Raw genomic sequence first — 23,789 nt, forward strand, 5'->3', positions numbered from 1 at the left:
TAAGGATGGCGTATGTGTACGAGCCACGCTTGTGGAGGCCCATGGAAGCACCACGAGTCTATGTACAAGTGTACAGGTAACAGCCTTCAGAGGCTGATATACTGCTGCGCATGACCTCAAACACACATTCGTGTCCAGACTATGCAACCTCTCAGGAATCTCACATGTTTCATGTGCCTCTGGACTACATTATGAGATTTTCTAAAGAATTTTAAGCGTCTATGTGTAACTGATTTCCCAGTACGTACAGCACCAGATTACATCAAAAACAGTCCATCAGTATAACAGTGTCTTTAAGACCTCTATGGCCTTTGAGAATGAGCTGGGTAGTAAATGATCGCATGTAATCTGGTTTACACAGTCAGATTCCAAAAATCTTCACTCGTAATTAGATTATATTTTGTTTTAAAATGCTCATAATCAGATTACATTTATTACTTTTAAATTGCATGATTACTCACTCAGTGACAGTAAATTATTTGTAATTTAGTTATTCTCCTTAATTCTTTTTTCTCTTAAATTTTACTTTCTATATGTGAGTCATATTGAGTATTCACAATATGTGATGGTCATTTAAATGTCATGTAAATTAATTTGCAGTCCATGCATCTAGATTTGGGGACAAACGCACATTTCAGTCAATTGTACCATGAGATTAATATGAGATTATGAGAGCATGAGATTAATACTTGTGCCAGTTACTAAACTAATCTGACAAAAAAATATTTAAAACCTGGAAGACTTTGGCCATGTCATTGCTGTTTTCATGTTTATTAATGTTTGTTCAAGTGATGCAGACATTCCCAAACTTTTTTGTCAGTCAAACCCCTCTGTTTTACAATATTTACTTGAAGAGATTTACAGTTAATATTTCATTTATTTAACAATACATTTGCATGTTCTCTGCTGTTGGTTAATAGTCATATATAATTCCATATAAATCTATAAACAAGTTATGTCAAAAGTAATCTAAAAGTAATCCATATGTAGTCAGAATACATTACCTAAAATGAGTAATCTAGATTACATTACAGACTACAATTTTCATGTAATTTGCAATCAGTAAAGAAGTATCATTCAAGTATCATTATATATATATATATATATATATATATATATATATATATATTTAAATACTTCTATATTTTTATATTTTATCACTTTTCAGTTTTTTTTAATACATCAAATTAAACTAAATGAAATGAGAGCTCTTGCTTTGTGCCTAGCTGAAATCAAATAAGTGTTTATATATTTTCTTTCAGTTAATGTTTATTCTATTTTAAGTGCATAATATACCGTAATATATAATGTAATATAATATAATCCTGGCTGGCACATCTAAGAGATTGTTCACATCATTAATATGTGTTTGAGTTCAGTTGGCACCAGTGTTTTACATGTTTAGTGCGATGCTTATGTCTTGTGAGCGCTTGTCCTTCACATGTGAAGATGAAGCAAGGCCCAGGGCAACTGTTCAGCTCAGAGCTTCACTCGTCTCTTTGAGCCTCCCTCGTGTGTCAGAGGAGGGTTTTCTCTTTTGCATTATAGACACTGCAGTAGTTTCACCGCAGTAAATATTTCACTGATTCCTGCCGTTCACATATATGAACCGTAGAGCTCTGAGCTGAGCTGCTGTCTGTGTTGTAGGTAGGGAATTGTGTGTTATAGTTTTGTGGGCATTATAGATCCATTTTATATGTATAGATTTTATATACATGATGGGCCTGATTTACTAAGATCCAAAATAGAGAGTATCCATTAGCTTGTGCTGTAGTAGTATATTGTGTGCACTTTGTAGATTAATAATTGTGCAGGTTGGACACATTATGTAAATGAAATCTTTTTACCAAATATTGGTCACAGCCGAATGCCATATTACTTGATTTCATATAATCTGTATATTAGAATGATTTCTGAAGATCATGTGACACTGAAGACTGGAGTAATGATGCTGAAAATTCAGCTTTGATCACAGCAATCAATTACATTTTACAATGCATTCACATAAAAAAAACAGTTATTTGATATCATAGTAATATTTCACAGTTTTTACTGTTTTTAAGAGAGATACTGTGAATAGCTGGTAAATTAAAATGAATGAATATGACAGATGAAAAACTATTTTGCATGTCTGAAATCACAATCCTTATATATATATATATATATATATATATATATATATATATGCAAACCTGTAGTAAATCATGGCCTACATGTATGATATAGATGTTTTGTTGAGTCCACTGTCTGGGTGTCTCCGGTCTAATGTATTCTTTTGATTTAGTTTGCCTTTTATCTGAGTGTATTTGCGTGTGAAGTAGAAAGCAGCGTTTGGTCTGTTAAAATAATAAGTCTTTCACTTGTCATGGCAGTACCCCTGGGATTTTCTTCTGATGTTCACGTACAGAAACCTGAAACTGTCATGGTCCCTGAGCAGATCGACCTGCCAGAGAACATGTGCTTTCGCTTTTTTATTTGTGGGAGAGACCGAATTCTTTTGTCCCCCCGTGACCGATATCTTCATAATTGTTCTCTCATCTTCAGGTTTCTGGGAGCACCTGCTCAACTTTGACAGGCCAAGTGTTTCTGCTGAACACTTGCTTTGTCCTTGTTATTTTCTAGAATGCAAAAACCTTTATATGTTTGTTTAATGTAGGTGTAGGTGTGTATTTGTGAACTGTTAAGATAGCTTTTGTCTTGTCTCTCAAATATTCCAGGTTAAATGCAATTTCTGTGGCATGCTATCAATTACCACTGTAAATCATTTTGACTCGTCCAGCAGTTGTGGAAGCAATCGAAAATGTTTACAGTTGCTGTACTTAAAACAGAATCCAACAGACTGTGAATAAATGTTTCAAATATACTATTAAAATAAATATATGTAAAATCACTAACAAACCTTATTACTCGCTTGTTTTCGCTCTCAGTATCAGTGGATGTTAAAGTGCTGTTTACATGGAGCAAATTATACAGAAGTTATACTTATACTGTATTATATTATATTCTGTATTATATATACTATAATGCATAAACAGAAGTTCATCTGCTAGAAAAGTATTCTCTCCTCAAAAGGATTGAATTATGCCTTGGTTGCTTGCCATTGAAAGAGCAAAACTGAAAAACGAGTCACAATATTTTTGTGCTAATAGATCTTAAATTGTATTTAACCTTGAACATTTTCATACTCATGAATGTAAATGACCCAAAGCATACAGTTTCTTTGGGTTAGACTGGCACTGTGGGAGCTGGTGTCGAGTAGGCCGGCTAAATGAATCCTCTAAATGCTATAACTCACCGTCATTATGCTTTCTTTCCGCTCATGTGTGTGTGCGTGTGTCAGCTGGGTGACGGGGGAGTGGAACCCGTGTCCGGTGACCTGCGGCGGGGGTCTTCAGGTGAGGAGAGTGGAGTGTATGTTTCACGACTCGGCAGGATCGCGAGTGGTTGAGGAATCCCAGTGTGCTTCTTACGCGCCCAGACCGCTCAACCAGCAGAACTGTAACATGCAGAAATGCGCTCAATACAGAGTTTCCAGCTGGAGCCAGGTATATAAACTACACTTTATGAAAAATTCAGATAAACTTTTACGAACGTTTTGTGTGAATCCTAAAATTACCCTAAGAAATACATTTTCCACCCTAAAATTAAAATTAATTTAATAGGCCAAATAGGGCAGATTTTCTTTACATAAAATGTCTTAATTGAAGAAAATGAAGCATATTTTTGCATTGTCATTTTATTTTCATGACATTTAAGCATTCTAAATAAATCTTCTGTTTCTGAAAGTAATTCTTAATACTGTAATGTTAAAAAATGATTGTAAATTGTAGAGTGTTTACACTTCACATTCGGCTGCTATTTGTATTATTTGTTGTATGCTGGTTTAAATACAGATGCTGTCTTTTATTTATTTTTTTACTGAATAACATACAGTAATGAAGAGTTATGGAATTATAGTAAAAAATTAAAAAAGTAAAACATTGCACTTTGCTAACACTTTACAACAAAGTTATTAGCAATAATTAGTTAATAAATAATAATTAACTAATGTTAACAAACACAACTTGTGTTTTAATAATGCATTAATAAATGCTGAAATTGACATTAACTAAGATTAATAAATGCTGTAGAAGTATTGTTCATTCTTAGTTCATGTGAACTAATGAACCTTATTGTAAAGTGTTACCATATTATTTAATTGACCTGAGCAGACATGAACTGAATGACATGAAATTAATATTATCGTTGAATAATAAATAACAAAGATAAATAAATGATAATAAAAACTGTAGTGCAAAGTTACACATTAACTTATGGGACACTATTGTAAAGTGTCGCCATAACATTTTGTAGAAAAGGTACTTAATTGTCATTCAAATTAATGTCAAAACATCTTATTGGTTCTTAATTAGGCCTTTTTTGTGTAAAATATAATTTATTTTTATTTTGGAGATTTGTCAGTTTGTAAAACTTTTTTTTTTTTTTAATTCTTGTATACTTTTACTTTTATTTAGTTTTAATTGCTTTACTTTATCTTTAATTTGTATTTCTTTCTCTAAGTAGTGTGAGGCGGTTATTTGTTTCTATTTTTAAATAAGCAAAAATGAACAAATAAAATAATGCTTCAAAAAAAAAAAAAAAACATTCCTAGTATTCAATATCTTAAAATTATAATTGATTATATATTGTGGTGGACTCCTGTATGAATTCAAACCTGTTAATGTCTGTGTAGTGCTCTGTGACGTGCGGCTCTGGGAAGCAGACGCGAGATGTGGTGTGCGTGGGTTCAGACGGAGCTTCTCTGGAGGACTACGCATGTGGGACCCAACCTAAGCCGCCCAGGACACAGGTCTGTGAGATGCCCGTCTGCAGGAGCCCCATCGGCTGGCATATAGGAGACTGGGGCCTGGTAAGGAAGAATCCACTCCTCATTTACAGACAAGCCTTTGAATAAGCATGCACCATCCCTCTTGATTAAATATGACATAAGCTTACCTGCTTATAAACTCTCTCTCAAGTGCTCCAAGAGCTGTGGCTCGGGGCTGCGGGAACGGCAGGTGATCTGTTCAGACAGACAGAGAAACCTGTACAGGGTAGAGGAGTGCCAGTCCAAACCCAAACCTCCTACCGTGGAAAGATGCAACACCCAGCCTTGCTACAGGCCTCAGGGTACACAAGATTTTTTTTTAGCTTTTTATATGCTCCTCACACTTCCATTCATGGTAACAGCTTTTTTCAGAATTATGTGTACACATATTCTACACATGAATGCATAGCGTTTTCACATATGATACATGATCTCAAAAAATGTTTATTGATTTCTTTAGAGTATTTCAATGGGTTTGATCCAGTTTATTTATGAAGTTTCTTTCTTTTTCTTATATTGGTATGAGCAGAGGTGCCCAGCATGCAGGACCCAACAGGTCACGATAACACCATTCAGGGCTTCCTGCCGTACATCGAGGATCACGCATTAGGTTTGTTTCTAAACATAGCTGTCCATCCATCCATCTTTCCATCTGTACACACATGCTGTATGTAAGGCTGATCTACGTCAGATCCCAGGTTCAGTTCTCAGCTTAACCATCTTTGTCTAGACCAGTTTGACCAGAATCAAACCAGCATAAACTAGCTAAGACTAGCATGGAAATTTATGCTGGTCAAAGATGTGCAGTTCCTGGGTGCACAAACAAACATCTGAGACTAGTTACCTGGATCTGAAAAAAATAAATAAATAAATACAAGGCATTAACAACTTTTGATGGACTGTAGACTATGAGGGATTATGTTTTACTGTATATTTTTGAAGGACTAGGAAAAATAATTATTTAACATTAATTTCTACTTTTCATTTGGATTGTTTAACAATAAATAAAATAAATAATATCCTTATTTGCCAAAAGTTGTTCATAAATGCCTATTAAATGTTAAAAACCATGGCTTTCAAATATATTATTGAATGGCCATAATTATTAATTTAATCCTGAAGAAAAATCTATTTAATAGAGGTTGCAACATCATAAGTCTGTGACACTGCTCTGGTTCATAATTTAAAAGTACATATAATTGTAATACATTGCTTAGGTTTTTCCATCATAATAACTGCTACAAAGGTTTGTTTGACAGATCCAATTAAATTTAAGTGTCCTGTAATAAGACATTTAAAGAATGACATAGTCAGGTGACCCATAAATGTTATGCTTTCTGTTTTGTAAAGAAGCTCCCTGTCTGAAACATTCATTAAGGTACTTGTTATTTTTTATTGTCTAACACAACAGAAACTCCTCAAAACAATGCTGTCCACAATCCTCATGGCACGCCTCTCACCCCTCACTGTAGCCAGACTTACTATGGCTGCTGTCCTGATGGAAGTACCCCAGCCAGTGGACCACAGAGCCAAGGCTGTCCCCAGGACCAAAGCCTACCATCGTGCACATGGACCAGGTACACTTGGACTTGGATGAGTTAATCACAGAGACTCATTTTATTTGTGGCACAATGCATAATTTCTTTCTTACAGTATAAATGTATAGTTCAGTCATGAAACTCTAGATGGCGTAGGCTGACGGGTATTAATGTAACTGATGATATTCACAGCGTTAAACGACTTGGCACAAGCTTATTGGTTCATGTTGCATACGCAGCTAATGAGCTTGCTGCTTTACATTTAAATGGCTGGTTAGCATCCACTTGAGTATTTTGCAGTGCGCTTTCAGAGTTCCTCTGAAAGACACCACCTTCCCCAGCTCCACCTGTTTAGATCTGCTACGGGTTATTTTATATGCTATTTGTGCAGCAGCAGTATGTCTTAAATACTCACAGCACCATATCGCCGTATGCATTGGCAGTAGCAAATTCCTGTACTTGCTTGCAGCAGCAGCATAGCAGATCTATTCCGCCAAGACCAAATGCATTAACATTGTCATACCCATTACCATGCTAAAATCTAAAGTTGTCATGATTGAACTGTAAGTTATCAGAAATGTAAGACAAATGTACTTCTCTCAGGTACGGCTGTTGTCATGATGGTGTGACCATAGCCCAAGGCCCCAACAAAGAGGGCTGTCCAGATTCCTGGCCACACAGGTCTCCAGCAGTGAGTGTTTCATTTGCACATATCAAATTGGTTTGGAATGCTCCAGAACAGTGCTTCAGCACTCCATTTAACAAGTGTACTCAGAAGCACCTTTAGATGTCATTACAATAAGCACCTACCACACTCCTACTCTTTGTGAAATCAACTCAACTCAAAGTCATACTTTATAAAGCACTTTCAAAAGTACAAGGTACACCAGGTGCTGCGCATATCAAACAAAAAATTACATAAAACATTAGATAAAAGACCGTACTAAAAACAACCATCCAAATCATCAGACCCAAAAGACAAACACATTCAAACGTCAATGAAAATAAATATATCGTAAGACGGATTTTAAAACATCAGTTGAGCCTTAATCTTCAATGGTGAACCATTCCAGTCTTAGAGCTGCCACAGAAAACGCATGATCACCTTTACACTTTAGGATCAAGGAACTGTAATACAGAGCTAGTCTGATGAGCAAAGAGATATTAGAGCACTTTCACAAAATAAATTCTGAAAATGCAAACAAATGACACAAAACCTTGCTACACATTATAATGACATGTTTCCCAGTATTCCCCAGAAAATAGTACTATTTCCATGCCTTTTTCTCATCTCTCTCCCAGTGAGTGAGAATTAGTGGCTATAAAACATGCACTCAAGATGGAAGGATTCAAAGAAACATGACAGACACATTTCACTCACACTCATGAGTTAGACTCTGTGGAGGGAGACTGGAAGCCTGAACAACAGACTGAGGTCCTTGATAATAGGGAATTGCACAGTGAACTGTCGTGCCAACATACAAGCTGGCAAGGCCTTTGGTGGAGAGCCACACAGATTGTCCATTTCCCCCTCTTGGCCCCACTTGGCAGGCCAGCAAGGAGTCAATGAAATTGCCCTCGGCCCCAAAGTCCACAAGGACTGAGCATTGGGAACAGGATTGGCCTCACTGTAGGAATGCAGGGAGGGAAGTGTGAACACCACAAAGAATTCAATGACAATTGTAACGCCTGCATGGTCTTGGGCTCAGGTGCAGAATCAGTAAAAGGAGGGGCTTGAGGTGCTCTTTGTCCCAAAGAGGCCTATGTTTAGCACACAGCCAGCCATCCTGATGACAAGATTCTCTAGATCAGGGCTTCCCCAGCCCCAATTAACACACCTGGATGAGCTAATCAAGGTCTTCAGGATCACTACAAACTTCCAGGCAAGTACGTTGGAGCTAAACTCTTCAGGAAGTTGGCCATTCAGAAGCAGGACTAGACACCCCTGCTCCAAATCATCATATTGCGCCAAAAGGTCATAGGTGCAAACCTCCTCCAGAATGTCATCTGCAAGCTCATGCAAGATGTGGTCCTACTAAGCTGCCACATCTCACCCTCAGGAAACCTTCATGGTACAAATTCAGTGGTGTAATGTGAAACTAAACAATGCTGATGGTTACAAACATAATATACAAACTACTGGTCAAAGAGCTTCTTTGTCAAGATCATCTACAAATAACTCCCTGCAGGCAGTGCAGAAAGGAAACATGGCCTCCTAGAAGGACAAGTCCCATGAAAAGGCGTCATCACTACAGTGTCCTTGGAAAAGAAGTTGGCTGGAACACAAATCGGAACACCTTCAAGCCCATGTCTTCAGTCCAGAACAATGGATGCAAATGTCAACCAAAAACCTACTACTTAAACTGGTCTCAAAGATATTCACACCATATTATTTTTGACCCTTCAAGTTCATGAAAATATCGGCCTAGTTTAGTTTTTAGTGGAGAGCCACACAGATTGTTCACTTCCCCCTTTGTGGCCCCACTCGCCAGTGAGGTGTTAATGAAGTTGCCCTTATTTCCAGAGTTTACAAGGACAGAGCAGTGATGATAGGATTAGCCCCAATGTAGGAAGGCAGGGAGGATACCATGAAGAATTCAATGATCGTAAGTCTTACATTGTTTTGGGCTCAGGCACAGAATGAGTATGGAGAGGGGCAAGAGGTAGGGATCCCTTGTTGTGCAATTGCTACAAAGTCAGTCATCCTGATGGCAATATCCTCTAGATAAGGGCTTCTAGGGCCTGGTTTTCAGTCAGTATGCCAGGTTTTTCAACACTTCCCCCTTGAGACCCTCAGGGTCTTGCCCTCCCTGGCTGGCATTACTTCAGTTGGTCTGGTGTACAGGTTCTGGAGGTCGCTGACTGTCCACTGCTTGGAAATTTTGAGGAAATATGTCATGATCTCTTGACAGGCTTGCTCTTAGATTGCTTTATCTAGATATGTGAGTTTCTTGGATCTGTCTAAAAGTTTTAGGCTTTCTTTCTTAAAGATTCTTTTGGGAACATTAATTGGCACTGCTTTTTTACTTGCTTTATTTTTTAAAACTTTTGAATGTGCTCACAAAAAACAGTTCTGGGTTCCTGGAATATTCCATCTCAAACCAGCGCCCATTTGCATTAATACATAGTATATCCTCAGAAAGAAATGCCCTAATGTCTTTATTTTATGTTTTTATGTCCTTTTTGTTTGTTATTTTCTCTACGAAGTCAGACATACCATCTGCACCCACAGACTGCCAGAAGTCCACCTATGGTTGCTGCTATGATGGTGTGACAGCCGCTGGTGGTGCTCATGGGGAGGGGTGCTCCAACCCCCCCAGCAATAGTAAGTCATAATATAATACGTCAGAGCGTTAGAAAAGTGTTGTAGTTGAGACCAGCTCATTTGAGTTGGAGCCAAGAGGAGGGTCGAGTCCAAAAAGACCAAGCCCATGAAAATATGTGACCCTGGACCACAAAACCAGTAATAAGGGTAATTTGTTTTGAAACTGAGATTTATACATCACCTGAAAGCTGAAATAAATACGCTTTCCATTGATGTATGGTTTGTTAGGATCGGACAATATTTGGCTGAGATACAACTATTAGAAAATCTGGAATCTGAGGGTGCAAAAAAATCTAAATATTGAGAAAATCGCCTTTAAAGTTGTCCAAATGAAGTTCTTAGCAATGCAAATTACTAATCAAAGATTATGTTTTGATATATTTACAGTAGGATATTTACAAAATATCTTCATGGAACATGATCTTTACTTAATATCTTAATAATTTTGGCATGAATTAAAAAATCAATAATTTTGACCCATACAATGATGTGTTGGCTATTTCTACAAATATACCCGTGCTACTTATGACTGGTTTTGTGGTCACATATGTGCAAGACCAAGACAATGTAATTCTCAAGGCTAAGTCCAAGACCATATTTTCATGGTCTTGGTTTATCATGGACTTAGGAGCATGTGGACTCGGTCTTGACTCTGATGACTCTTACCCCCTTTCCACCAGCAGGAACCAGGTGCTAGTTCAGAGCCAGTGCTATTGCCGGTTCTTAGTTGGTTCGACTGGCGAGCTCTTTAAGAACCGGTTGCTTTTCCACAGGCTAGAGAGCCAATACAGAGCCAGGTCTTACGTCACTGAATACGTTTCATGTTTCGTTTCACTAGCGCAGCCGCAAGGTGCATCAAGACTTGTTCGAGGTGCATCAGCGCCACGCAGACCGATCAATCAATCGGCACACAACACACTAAAGCACCTTAAGAGCGATCCAAAAGCATAAAGAGCCGTCTGCTTTCCAGTCGCTCCCTCAGCACCCCGATGCCTCACACCGACACCGCACAGCGCCGATCCATCCCGAACAAGCCTAAATAAACTATCAACAATGGCGGACGTTGCATTGCTATTGATGTTCATGGCTTTGCAAACCTACATCGGCATCCAAACACGGCGAATCCAACGTGTTCGTGTTTAGCTGCTATTTCAAATATGGTGGTCCAAAGTTTCTGTTCGTCTTGTTGGTCACGGTAACCCCGCCCCCAGCCCCTGACACGGTTCTTCCTTCTAGCCCAACAATGTTTTGGTGCTACTTACGAACCGCTTTTCCTGGTTTGGAGCTGGTGCTTTGGGTGTTGAAAGACAAAGAACCGGTTTGAAACTAGGCTTTGGCTCCGAACCAGCAATGGAACTGCCTTGATGAAAAAGGGGTAACTGTTCTGGTCTCATTTTTGATTTGGACTCGAATGAGTTAGTCTCGACTACAATACTGGTATTTGAAGAAAGTTTTGGTTAATCAAACTCTGTAGAACAGATTGCATATTGTCTCTTACCCCCCGGCTCCTCAGCACAGCGTTCTCAGTCCTGTGACCTACCCCATATGGTCGGGCCATGCGATAATTGGACATCCCGTTACTACTACGACCGTTCTGCCTCGCGCTGCGTGCATTTCTGGTATGGTGGCTGCCATGGCAATAGCAACAACTTCGCCTCAGAGGAGGAATGCCAGAGGATGTGCCTGAGATCCGAACTGAGCCAGCGGGACCAGGCGCATGTCTTGTCTTTGCAGCACGGTGGACGTCGCTTCCCCGCACGAATCCACCACAGCTCTAGTGGTGCGACCCACATGCATCAGGCTCACCGGCTGGACCCCAGTGCCATGCAGCAGAGCAGCCCCGCTGCCAGGTAAGTTTCTCCAACTTGCCCTGGATCGCTCTACCCTCTCCCAGGCCCAAGCCCAAGCCCCTGCAAGTTCTCTTCTGCTGTTTGCCCTTCATGCCCAGCTGAAGAGCCAAGAGAGGAGCCGCAGGCCATGCACAGAGACTTAAATGCATATGCTTTTACAAAGGTAGCGATAGTGAGCATTGCTTCACTAACAGAGTTCTGCATATGTACACACAGGATCCAAAATTAACTTTTTGCCACATTTGCCAATATTTCTTTCTGGCCGTAATTTTTTAAATAAAAATGTAATTTTGTCCTCATGACAATAGTATTCACGGAACATCATACACAGACTAGATTGTTTTCTAGGAACTGAGTTTGACACCCCTGCCATAGACAATGCTAAAATGTGTAGGTCTTTGATTGGAATCGCTTGCAATCAGCGCGTTTTGGACTATCATTCATAAATTTTAACCATTTGTGAGACTAAAACTAGTTGTGATATTTTTTTTTAAGTTCCCAAATAAGTTACTGGCCAACTAGTAAGTTTTAGTTAAATTTGGACCCTGTGTAAACACTCGTAACACATCTAAATTTGCAATTCGAATGCAGCATAATGTCATTTTATGTAATACGACTTGCCTCACGCTTCTTAATCTTACTAATCTACTTCATCAGTATACACTCTGACACACACTCCCTGTAGAAGTTGCCACTCCTCACTGCGACGTGTTGGACATTGCTGTGCTTTTTGGGACTGGTTTATTTCCCCTTACGCAGACTGTTATCCTCTTCTTTCTGTTGCTTTTAGTGTTGTTTAGTTAGTTTTAGTTTACCTCCCCCTCCCATACCCAGGTATGTGTGAGGGACATGATTCATTACACCGTGACTAATAAAATCTGCCATGGGGTCCTAATCATCTCTGACTGTTTGTGTGTCTCTCCCAAGTCCTGTTCTTACAATGTAGTTGTAGTATGTGAAACAGATTGTTGTAGAGTAGAACACCTCACCTATACACTTGCTGTGATTTCACCAAGTGTTCATGGATCAGTATCCTTGTTGGTCCTAGAACAACATTCCAATCAACCCATCAGATTTAAGGTTTAGAGTTGACATCAGTGCCTGTTCAACATGCTCATCAACCAGTTAACTTTCTTTGAGTGTTCCAGGGCCAACAATACGTTACATGTTAACTGCATTTTCTGATTTCCACATCCTAATACTAACACCCAGTCCTAAATAATAAAGGGTCAAGTAATTCTTCCATGGAACAAGGAATTTCATTCATCATGTTTACGTCCTTGAAGGGCATTTCTAGAAGACAACACTATTCTTTAACAAAGGCTGTTGATGAAGTTGTCAAGTGGTACAAACAATAATCAAAGAAGTAATGTTTCTGACCATCTTATCCTGAGAGACTAAAACTTGGCCAGGCCTGCATAACCCTCATGTCCTCTAGTGTTTGTCATTGGGAAATATTCCTGATGAATTTTCATGTTGTTTTAAAGCAATATGATTGAAACAAGGCACAAAAGAAGCAATATTTGACTTAATGTTGTCAAAAAAACTTTTTGCTGTCAATTTTTGTAACTGTCTGTATAACTGAAATTTTCTTCCCTGCTTTGAGTAAAGAAAGAAGATTTATGACATTGAAATTCACTGCTAGAACATGGTAACAAGCTGATCTGAGATCTGAGAAATGGCAATAGAGTGCTGCAGCGATGGTGTTATTTTGCAGGCCAACCTGGAAGTGAGCATCACCCTGATTCCCTCAACAAAAATCCCAATACTGGCCATTGGATTGTAGATTATTGCAGAAAATAAGCACTGTGTCTAACATATATTTAAGATTCTTACACGTTCATCATGATAATCTTCACAAAGCCTAACTACAATCAACAGAAGTAAAAAGCTACACATAAGCTATAAACGAACTACACCACGATCACATGACTTCAGCGTCACCACCATTAAACTTCAACAACTCTTTCAGCTTTATTTAAAAACATTTCCCCTGAAATTTAGAATAGTTTGCAACAAGGCTGTGAAAGCGACTAGTTAATAGATAAGTCTTCCTGTTCGCTGTAATGTCCCAACAACATCTGTAGTCCTGTTTAGACACTTGTTAACAACTGCCTTTTTCAAGAAAGGTAAAAGCTTTAATAAAATCACAAGGGGGTTTTACTGGTGTATTTTATGTCATAGAATAAATTGTGAAAGTATCTTGAGTCTGTGTTAAACAGACCTCATTTCAGGCATTTAATCAAAAACCTATTGACTTAAAGTCAATTAAACTGGAAGTACTAAAATGCAAACTCCAGGTTTTGGCCTACAAAACTTTGTCATCCCTGCAGCACTCTGTGGTTGGTCCATAAGGGAAGTTCATGCATAGTAACCATCCAGTTTCTAACCTATTCAGACCTTTCTTCCGAATAAGTTAGAAACTGGATGGTGTTCTAGAGCTAGGTTCTTCTAGTTGAGTTCTCCTCTCCCTGTGGTCTCTTGTGGGTGAATTGTCAACATGTTTGTCTGGTGTTGTTCTTTGGGGATCCTGTATTCCAGCTGTAGCCGGTCAGGCTGAGCTTTATGCTTGCTGTGGTGACTGCAGCACATGCTTTGCTGTTCCCAGTAGTACAGCATAAAGTCATATGTTTTCTTTCTTTTCTTATGCATGTCTGTCTGTACCCCCTTTTTTCTCTGTTTCTGTACCTGCGTCTCTTTCCTCCTGCTGTCTGTACTCTGATTCAGTTGGACAGCTGTAGGTGTGAGTATAGACAAGTCGGATCCCTCCACGGTGGAGGGGCTGGTTGGTCAGCAGGTAGTGTTGCCCTGCAGGGTGAGTCCTCGGCCCTCCTCCACTGTGATCGTGGAGTGGAGACGGGATGGTGTCCCTGTTGAACCCACCAGGTCAGTACCTGATGCACTTCATATCCTTCTATACACAATATATGATATGGAAATATCATATAAATCTCTTAATATTTTTTCTCTTAATATTTCACAAATTGTCTTTGACATTGAATGCGGACACAGAAATACATATTTTATCTTTCAAAAATATTCAGTTATACATTGTGCACAAAAAAGCTGTTGTAGCTTGATTATAGCTGTTGTACATTGTGTGTGTAAACATACTTAGTAAGTGCACTTTTGGCTAAACTATTCCTTTAACGAGTCTATGTTAGATTTGTTGATGAGTAATTGATCACTCAGGCATCAGCAGCAGTCGGACGGCTCTCTGTTGGCGGGTCCCATAACATTGCAGGATTCTGGCTGGTTTCTGTGTGTGGCCACGAGAGACCGTGACAGAGATCACCGCTACATTTACCTGTCTGTCTCAGGTTAGCGCTATCCAGTCTCTTTATTTACTTGCTATTCAATTATACTTATCACTATTGATGACATTTAGGGTTAACGTGATTTACATGAGCAAAACACATTTTCTTTCAAATACAGGAACATCTCAGAACGGTGGAGGAATATCAGAGACAGATTCTTCCCAGTCATTCACATCACATTCATCTCCCAGGTACAAGACATCCATCATTAAATGTTGGTGTAATTATGCAGCATATGTTCTCACTCAATTACTCACCTTGGCATTTGCGTTTGTCAGGTTCAGCATTGACTATTCGTCTCTGGTCGAGGCTCGAGCAGGTCAGGCGGCCAAACTGCGGTGCGCTGTGCTGCCAGTCTCGGCCATGAATGCGGTGACCATTCACTGGAGCAGAGCTGGAAAGCCACTCAACTCGCTCAGGTGCCTTCATCTGCATGCGTTTCAATAGCTCTGTTTCAAACCCTGGTGCGCTGACTTGCTTTATGCTGTCTACATAGGCGGCTCCCTTCTAGAGCTGCATCCTACGCACAATGGAACCTTAAATGTTTGATTGATTCGAAATGCACTAGATAGGCAGCAACTCCGTGTGCCATACAAATAGCAAAAGAGACTCAAGCAAGACACTACAGGCAAAAATACTCTTTGTTTGTTTGTTTGTTTTTTCATGCATCTGTCAGTTATGAGATTTCGGGCTTTTTGGCTTTTCATTAAGTATTTTCAGACTAGTGGAAAGAAAACATCCAGAATACACTTTTAAGTGTTTCTTTTATAGCACTTTATCTATTTGTCTGTAGATTTCAATTACAATGCATATCTTTAAAGGCTGCTTTCCCAAAATGAGTCAGAAATCTCCACTTCAGCAGCACTTACAAACAGTACCAGACTTCACAGTATTATTCCTATCAAGATTCTGAAGGGTTTTACAGAGGGGTTTGCTCATATATCATTCACACTGATTTATAGAACATTTTACTCCTAAAAACATGGTGAAAATGTATTTATTTTATTCTGTCTGTTGACCGTATTTTCTGATTTATGGAGTGATAAAAATAGAAATCCCAAATCCCCTCTGTAAAAATCTTTAACTCTAATATGTCAACAATAAAACAAGAGATTTAAATCTGGCTTTATTCAATGTTTAGATTTCTGTCCTATAAATGTATGCAAATTAGTGCATATATAATTAGATAACAGCTCATTTGCATATTTAAACAACATTTCTTTAAGCTTTTTATACAAAAAAAAAATGTCTGCAATTCTTAATGTAGTCAATGAACTGGGTAAGTATGGTGACATCTATTATTTATTTATTTTTATTTTTTTTACTCTATTCACCTGGGGTGTCTTGCCTCAATTCACAGTTGATTTTTTCTGTTATTATATAAATTAGGATTAAAAATACACAGAATATGCGAACAAATTGTTGATTGTTAATAAAAAAAATTAAAAAAAACAGTTTCAGTCTCACTGATATTGATATAGTTTTTGTTAATAATTTTAATATTTCAATTTTTTGTTTTATTTAACTTAATTCTAGTTCAAGTAATGAAAATATTTTATTTTACGGTGTTAATTTTAGTTAAACGATAATATCCCTCATCATTTGTGCTACTGAATGAAATACATTTGTAATTTTTTTTTTTTCTTGCCTCATCTGCCATCTCTTGTTTTCATTGCAGGGCATTCTGGGATTGCCTTTTTTGTCATCATTTGCTTTTCTGTGACATCTGTTACTATATTAAAAGCTAAATGTCTCCTAATGCAGGCATTCTCAACACTCTGACGGCACACTGGTGATTAACCAGCTGACGTCAGATGATTCAGGGCTTTATACCTGCACTGTCACGGATGCCCAAAAGTCTGAAGAACGCCAAATCAATCTCAGGGTTTTTGGTGCGTCTCTTTTTCTCAGTATTTGAATCAAATACAACAGTTTGCTGTCTCTGCAGTATGCTTGTAATATTTTCTTGTTTCTCCAGGCGACCTCAGGATCACTAAAGCCCCCACGGATGTCGATGCGCCGCAGGGCAGCACTGCTCAACTGCCCTGTGTAGTGACCGGAGAAAATGTGAACGTTGGCTGGTCACGGTCAGTTCAAAGAACACTGTTTATAGCTTATAGTTTGTATTGAGGAAGCATTCATAGATCATCTGATCTTGCTATGCCTGTCTCTCTGGACAGGAATGGTGTGCCAGTGCGACCGGACGGACATCGTGTGCATGTGTCAGCAGACGGGACGCTAATACTAAATAATGTCCAGTCAGTGGATGAGGGGACGTATACCTGCAATGCCTACACTGGGACGTACTCCGTCAGCGCAGTGGCTGAAGTGCGACTGGCCAAATCCCCTCAACAAGGTCAGTGGAGTGAGAACGAGAGGGCAAAAAGCTGCACTAAAGAAACAGTTCAAACAAAAATGAAAATTCCTTGTTCTTCCAAACTTATATGTAACCCAGGACGACAAAACCAGTCTTAAGTGTAAATTTTTCGAAATTGAGATTTCTATATCATCTGAAAGCTGAATAAATAATCTTTCCATTGATGTATGGTTTGTTAGGATCGGACAATATTTGGCTGAGATACAACTATTTGAAAATCTGGAATCTGAGGGTGCAAAAAAAATCAAAACATTGAGAAAATCGCCTTTAAAGTTGTCCAAATTAATTCTTAGCAATGCATATGATCAGACATGTTCACAAGTCTCTGAGGTCCAAGTCCAAGTCAAGTCTTAAGTCTTTAATAAAATTTAAGACAAATTAGAAATGAAAAGGTGTCCATTTATTAATTGTCAGATAAAATGCTGCACATTTCTTTGTAAAATTGAAATATGTCAAACAACAAAACTAAATTTTAAAACAAACCCCAATTAATCAAATGAATTACACAAATGAAATAAATCTCATATAAACAAACTAAGGCTTTGTCTGTGCTCTTTTTCAATTTAAAATGAGAGGCAACCGCTGTATTTTAAACACAACACAATCCAAACAAAGAGGCTGCATACATCCAGCATGAGCAGTTTTTAATCTAAATTGGATTGTATAATTTCGAAATTTGAAGCAAAAACAAAATGGTCTGACTTTAGTTTTGTGAAACTATTCTACATAAAACATCTGTACGAAACAAAACAGCAGACAGGCTGAATTAATGCAGATTCACTCTCTGCCAGCAGGTGGCGCTTGAACATCAATTAAACATCGTTTCCGCTGTAAACAAAGCAGCGCTGCGGTTATAAACACTACTTTAATATGCAATACAGAGGCAAGATGAAAAGAAAATACCATCTAAACTTTTTTTAAGACAGCCAGTTTCCCTCAGAGATACACTCATATAAACTCCCATACCAACTAACTTGCGTTTTTTACGAGTCTCACGAGTCCAAGTCAAGTCTCGAGTCTTTATTTATGCGACTTAAGTGCGACTCGAGTCCAAGTTGCAGACTCGAGTTTTCATCTCTGCATATTACTAATCAAAAACGTTGTATACGGTGGTACGGACTTCACATTGGTTATTTTAACAGCATCAAAAACAAAACATTTTTTGGGAATAAATTATATACAGAAAGCTAGTAAAGAACATTCCTCATCACTGGAAGGGCTTCATGACTTTAGTTCAGCATGAGTTCTGCACGCTTGCAAAATCTCCTGTTATAATCTCTGTTTTCAGTGAATTCAGTCAGTGACGCACACTAAACATGTTTCAAGCGTTTCAGTGACTAATCTGAATGCATCTGATTGTCCATTGCGTTCATAAGCTCAACAGAAACATGCGATTGTTATAATGCTCAACATTGCAAAAAAAAGGGTGTACAAAATTTGACGCAACGTGAGCAGATCTAAATATAATGCTGTGAATCAACACTTTTCATTCATTTTTACATTTCACTTTAATCACCACAGCTGCAATAGACTGCATTTGAATTGCGTAGGGGCATTTTTTGCCCTTAGCCTTTTGTTAATTTCTGACTCTGGACAGCACACCAAATTAGTTTGCCTTTTTCACCCATGATAATGTGATGAAGTGCACTTGTGAATGTATTTTAATGTGTCTGACTGTATCTGCAGATTTCAGTGGGAGTCAGGGGTTGTCGCCGGACTGCATGGATCAGCCTGAACTGGCGAACTGTAAGCTGATTGTGTACGCACGCCTGTGCTCCAGCCAGTATTACTCCAATTTCTGCTGCGCCAGCTGTGCCAGATATGCCAGGGACAAAGATAGACCCGGACAAACCAGATAGGTCACGTGCAATGAATCCCGCGGCCTCATTGGTCGATTCAGACTGACATTCACCTGCCGTGTACAGACTCACCTCATGATTGAATATCAGCATCACCTGCTGCTTAAACTCCACATCAACGCTGACCTCAGGCATTCAGTATTCCCGGCCCATTCAGATCAGAGCTTATTTATCTTTGTGTGTCATCTCTGTGTGCATTTTTGTGTGGAACTGTTTAAGTGCAAATGAATGTTCAGTTTGGATTATTAACAGGTCATTGGCACTGTAATACAAGAGTTATGTCTTTATTGTGCTGTTGTTGTAACATGTATTAGGATATACTTGCAGTTAAAACAAAACTGATTACATTATTAGGAAATGCTTTCATGTATTTTGAATGTGTAGACTGCAGTGATGCACCGAAATTCAGGCAATCGAAAATACTCTATTTTGGCTGAAATGGTTTTGGAGAGCCGAAATCATTGACGTTGAATTAGTGCTTCTCTGATGGAATTGCAGTAAGTTTTATGCTTTAATTGTTGCTTTTGATATGAAACAGTCTCAGCTTTCAAATTCTGTCAATTTTAGAATGAAATTTAAACAATAAATGTGGTTTTGCTGCTCATTTATGTGTTGTGACATCGTCATAGCGCTTAATTTCAAATGGCACGTGAACCAATCAGCTCTTTCTCTTTACTACTAGCTATAGCACCAAATAAACATGAACGAACATCCGAAGAAACCAAACAACTTACCGAATTGAATCATGTCTCATGTAATCACTCGGTCAGCATTTCAACTGCATAAAAATCAATAAAACAGCTTGTAAACAGCATGTCATGTAATGTTGCATCAGGAAAGACATTCAATGTCCATAATTTGTTAGGTAGCTAGAAAAATGAACTCTTGAGAGGAGCATTGTGCTAAATAGATGCACTATATTACATGTTCATTATATTTGTACTTTATTAACGACACCATTAAAATGTTTATTCTTTAACAATGAACTGAACTACAAACTAAAGTTATTACTTAAAGGTTGATATGAAACATGCCTTGAATAATTGTTCAATTTAAATGTTAGTAAATAAATTTGATTAATTAATTGATTATTAAACTTATCTTTGCCATTTTGGGCTAAATGGAAAACTAATTTCACTTTCGATGTTTCAGAAAGATATTAATTTCGGTGCATCATTAGTAGATTCATTTTTGTAAGTGAAATGTATGCGCAGTAATGCATATATTAGTATGTTCTAATATTAATGCCATGTATCAAATAAATTGGTTAACTTATGCCACGTAAACAAGTAAATACCAAAGAAGGAACATTTTCACATAACGAACACTTTTCCTGATTGGCTGCTCTAGCTTTGTGCTGCTGACAGACTACGAGGATATGAAATACTCTGCTTATCTAGTTAGAGACACACAGATTTTTTTGGTCCAGCATGAAGGAATGTCTCGGCAGATAGAGCTGGAATTGGCAGGGTTTCCAGCTCAGATGTACTCATTAGATCTGTCGACAGCTCATTGATCATTTTGCTTTTTAATACCCATCATAACTCTGTTGAATGAAGAAATAAACATTTACACATTGTAAACATGAGTATGTGTGGCAACTTATACTTTACAAAAGCAAGATGTTCTGTTGAAGTATGTGACACTTCATGTTCATTTAAGTCTTGTGGTTCAGATGCGAAGAGGCAGGAGGAGGGTTTCTGTGTTTGTCAGGCGTTCAGATCTTCTGCACAGGATCCTCATGGGTTTGCTGTCTCCAGACTCGTCTGAAACCTTCCTCCCTCTTGTTCCTTCTCACAGTGCATTTAGAGAACTGATTCCTCGTGATCAATTTCTGGGTCACAGGCTGTACAACAGAGGAGCAAGAAAATGAGAAAACATCACTTATGTTCAGAATCAGAATTGAATGCTGCATGCTGTGTACAAAATAATGTGAACGCCTATTATTATAAGTGTCATTTAAATGTTGTGATGATCTTTTATCTTTTCATTGTCAGTTATCTCTAGTTTGTGATATGGACTATTGAATGTTAAGAAGCATTGTGTCCAAACACTACGGCAGTAAACCTCATTATTCACCTTGAAGACCCTGTTTCCACAAAAACCAAGCACAGAGATCTTCACAAAGCCAACATCCATGAAAGAGCTGAAACTGCCCAAACTTTAAGCACAGACACAAATGCTAAAATGTCACCTTGGGATAATGTTTATAGTCACTGTCATGTTGAAAAAGTGACCGACATCACAGAGAATGAGGACTGACCCACAATCTCAGAAAAATACTGATTATATATCAGAAAGCCTTATTTTAAAAGTATGATCCACATGCATAAAAAAGTCATGTAAATTAATAAAATCTTAAAATGCTATGTTCATTTTGATCAATGCCAAGCTCCATAAATTATTATCGGGTAAAAATTATGAGTAAGTTTTGAAAACAAGTCTTCCGGCTTTTATTTTGGAAAGACACTCAGAAAGCGGAAGTTGTCATCAGCCGCGACTTTCAGTTGCACATGTTAGCATACAGCTAAAGCTACGCAACGTATTCCTGACGTTTCTGTTGTAAACAAAGTTTGTATTGATTATCAGTATTGGTTAAGTTCACACTGCAGCGTATATTTGATGTTTTTTGGTTTTCAGCAGTGAATGCTGAAAGATGTGAATGAAACTTTCAGGCTTTGAGTTGATATACAGAAGCCTGTTGTGATCAGTGAGCCACGGGATTATATTATTTTTGTTTGATCATCATTATTAATGATTGTGTAAATCATGCAGAAGGACTCGAGAGTGATAAAGACCTCTGCGCCTCCGGTGTCTCAGATTAACGCGGAATATGTCACTCAGGTGAGTTATGATTACTTTATGAACTCTGTATCAGTTCATTAGTGTAACTTTACATGAACTTAAATTAGCAGCAGACGTGCTTATTTATTCCTGTTTTGTGTTTTTCTCTCTTTAGCTTTCAAACAAATACTGGGCTCCTCATGTCAAGAGCAAACTACCTTTTGATCCTCAGGTGAGGCTTTGAGGTTTAATTCTCCTTTTAGCTTCAGTCTGCAGGATCTGACTTTACAGAATATATACAGAGAGATTACTCGAAATATATAGATCCTGAAGTTATGTTGCTTTATGCTGGAGTATTGTTGTGTATGGCCAGAACTGCATTTTCAAGTCAGTGAATGATCAACTAACTTTCAAAGCCTAGCTTTATTCAGGATGTGGCTTATGAATGTTGAATATTTTCTATTTTCAGGTCATTGAAGACATTTACCAGAATGAGATTCTTAAATCAAAGTAAGACTCTGTTTAGTTCTTGTATTATTATTATTATAAATACTATGATTGTTGTTATTGTTAAAGTCTGTCAGACCTTCCACTAAGAGCTTGTTGTAGAAACTGGTGCCAATAAAGCTGTTGTTGTCTTGCGTATTCTGCTCTCTATGAAAGTGCTTTAAATGAACATTTTGACCACTTTGATGCATATTGACTTTGGTTGTCTCTTTTCAGATTTGCCATCAGAAAAATCATGCTTCTGGAGTTCAGGTTGGTGATTTCCGCACAGGTTTAGTTAGCATTGGATCTGTAGGACTTGTGGTTTGCTGATGTTGTTGTTGGTTTTGCAGCCAGTACCTGGAGAACTACCTGTGGCCGAACTACACACCTGAAGCCTCCACTAACGGCTACCTGATGTCCATCTGCTGTATCGTCAATGAGAAGTTTCGTGAAAATGTTCCCGCGTGGGAGGTTTGTGTTAAACTGTTGATTAATGGATAGATTGCATGTGAAATGCACTTCTATGTAAAATAAATTACTTTTCTGTAGATTAATGACATTGAATACAACATTTTCACTACTGATGCACCAACTTTCTGACGCAAAAATTGAAAAAAATAAAAAGTAGTTTTTTTGCAGGTTTGGTGCTTCAGTAAAAGTTTAATTTCGGTGCATCACTACGTCTTACATTTGAAGCATGTAGGTTCCTCTGAAGGGGACAAGACAGCAGAGTCCTTCAAATGACTGAATGTAGTGTGCGGAAGTGTCTTATTTTACCAATTGATCACATAAAAATCACACACAAGCAGTCAGACCATGTTATGTTTTTGAAGTCATTTAGAGTTTGTGACGCTTGTCTTTAGAAGCGCTACAGCAGACTTCAGATCCACAGTAACAGTTTGATCAAAATGAACACTGAAAGCCTGTAAAAATGCCACAGTAAAACCTGTTAAAAAGAACAAGTCATCTTATTTAGAATGAAAAAATGTAAATTGACATTCACAGAATTCTGTGACATTTGATGGTTTTTCATTGAAATTCTTCTTATGAGTTATGTACATTGTTTCATCTTACGTTGTTAAATGAATGTTTATTCCATTATTTTAGTGTTGTGTTACCAGGATGGTATTTGTGTGAGTGACACTGTGTGCAGTATTTGCGTCATCTTATGAAAAAAACTATGTGTGATGAACTTTGCTTCATCCTCTTTACCAGCTGTGTTTTTAAGGTGGTTGTCAATGTATTTTAAAGGTAAAAAAATTTTGTTGTAATAACATTATTTCTGTTAATGAAATGAACATATGACACATACATACCACAGATTTGTTTTTTACAGGCACAGGTAGATATCATTAAGTGTGTGTTTTGATGTGAGTGTGTGGT

At 38.1% G+C, this 23,789-nt stretch overlaps 2 protein-coding genes across 5 annotated transcripts in view; both read left to right on the plus strand.

Moving 5' to 3' along the window:
- paplna (papilin a, proteoglycan-like sulfated glycoprotein) overlaps positions 1 to 20,970 on the plus strand; it is a 39,349-nt gene extending 18,379 nt beyond the window's left edge. For 3 of the 4 annotated variants that reach the window (XM_058750325.1, XM_058750323.1, XM_058750324.1), the window contains 17 exons: positions 5 to 76; positions 3,341 to 3,545; positions 4,733 to 4,909; positions 5,019 to 5,169; positions 5,397 to 5,477; positions 6,279 to 6,444; positions 7,009 to 7,096; positions 9,613 to 9,730; positions 11,244 to 11,580; positions 14,308 to 14,466; positions 14,773 to 14,900; positions 15,016 to 15,088; positions 15,176 to 15,316; positions 16,662 to 16,789; positions 16,876 to 16,984; positions 17,078 to 17,253; positions 18,961 to 20,970. In XM_058750325.1, coding sequence (XP_058606308.1) covers positions 5 to 76; positions 3,341 to 3,545; positions 4,733 to 4,909; positions 5,019 to 5,169; positions 5,397 to 5,477; positions 6,279 to 6,444; positions 7,009 to 7,096; positions 9,613 to 9,730; positions 11,244 to 11,580; positions 14,308 to 14,466; positions 14,773 to 14,900; positions 15,016 to 15,088; positions 15,176 to 15,316; positions 16,662 to 16,789; positions 16,876 to 16,984; positions 17,078 to 17,253; positions 18,961 to 19,133 — 2,482 coding nt within the window. In that variant the 3' untranslated portion in view covers positions 19,134 to 20,970. The remainder of the gene's footprint in view (positions 1 to 4; positions 77 to 3,340; positions 3,546 to 4,732; positions 4,910 to 5,018; positions 5,170 to 5,396; positions 5,478 to 6,278; positions 6,445 to 7,008; positions 7,097 to 9,612; positions 9,731 to 11,243; positions 11,581 to 14,307; positions 14,467 to 14,772; positions 14,901 to 15,015; positions 15,089 to 15,175; positions 15,317 to 16,661; positions 16,790 to 16,875; positions 16,985 to 17,077; positions 17,254 to 18,960) is intronic. The other variant, XM_058750326.1, reaches the window with a different exon arrangement.
- Positions 20,971 to 21,618: 648 nt separating this feature from the next.
- aqr (aquarius intron-binding spliceosomal factor) overlaps positions 21,619 to 23,789 on the plus strand; it is a 50,857-nt gene continuing 48,686 nt past the window's right edge. The window contains exons 1-5 of the mRNA XM_058749119.1: positions 21,619 to 21,977; positions 22,093 to 22,149; positions 22,387 to 22,427; positions 22,641 to 22,676; positions 22,757 to 22,877. Coding sequence (XP_058605102.1) covers positions 21,903 to 21,977; positions 22,093 to 22,149; positions 22,387 to 22,427; positions 22,641 to 22,676; positions 22,757 to 22,877 — 330 coding nt within the window. The 5' untranslated portion in view covers positions 21,619 to 21,902. The remainder of the gene's footprint in view (positions 21,978 to 22,092; positions 22,150 to 22,386; positions 22,428 to 22,640; positions 22,677 to 22,756; positions 22,878 to 23,789) is intronic.

This window comes from Onychostoma macrolepis, chromosome 17, assembly GCF_012432095.1.
Source record: "Onychostoma macrolepis isolate SWU-2019 chromosome 17, ASM1243209v1, whole genome shotgun sequence".
In the NCBI taxonomy this organism is placed as follows: domain Eukaryota; kingdom Metazoa; phylum Chordata; class Actinopteri; order Cypriniformes; family Cyprinidae; genus Onychostoma; species Onychostoma macrolepis.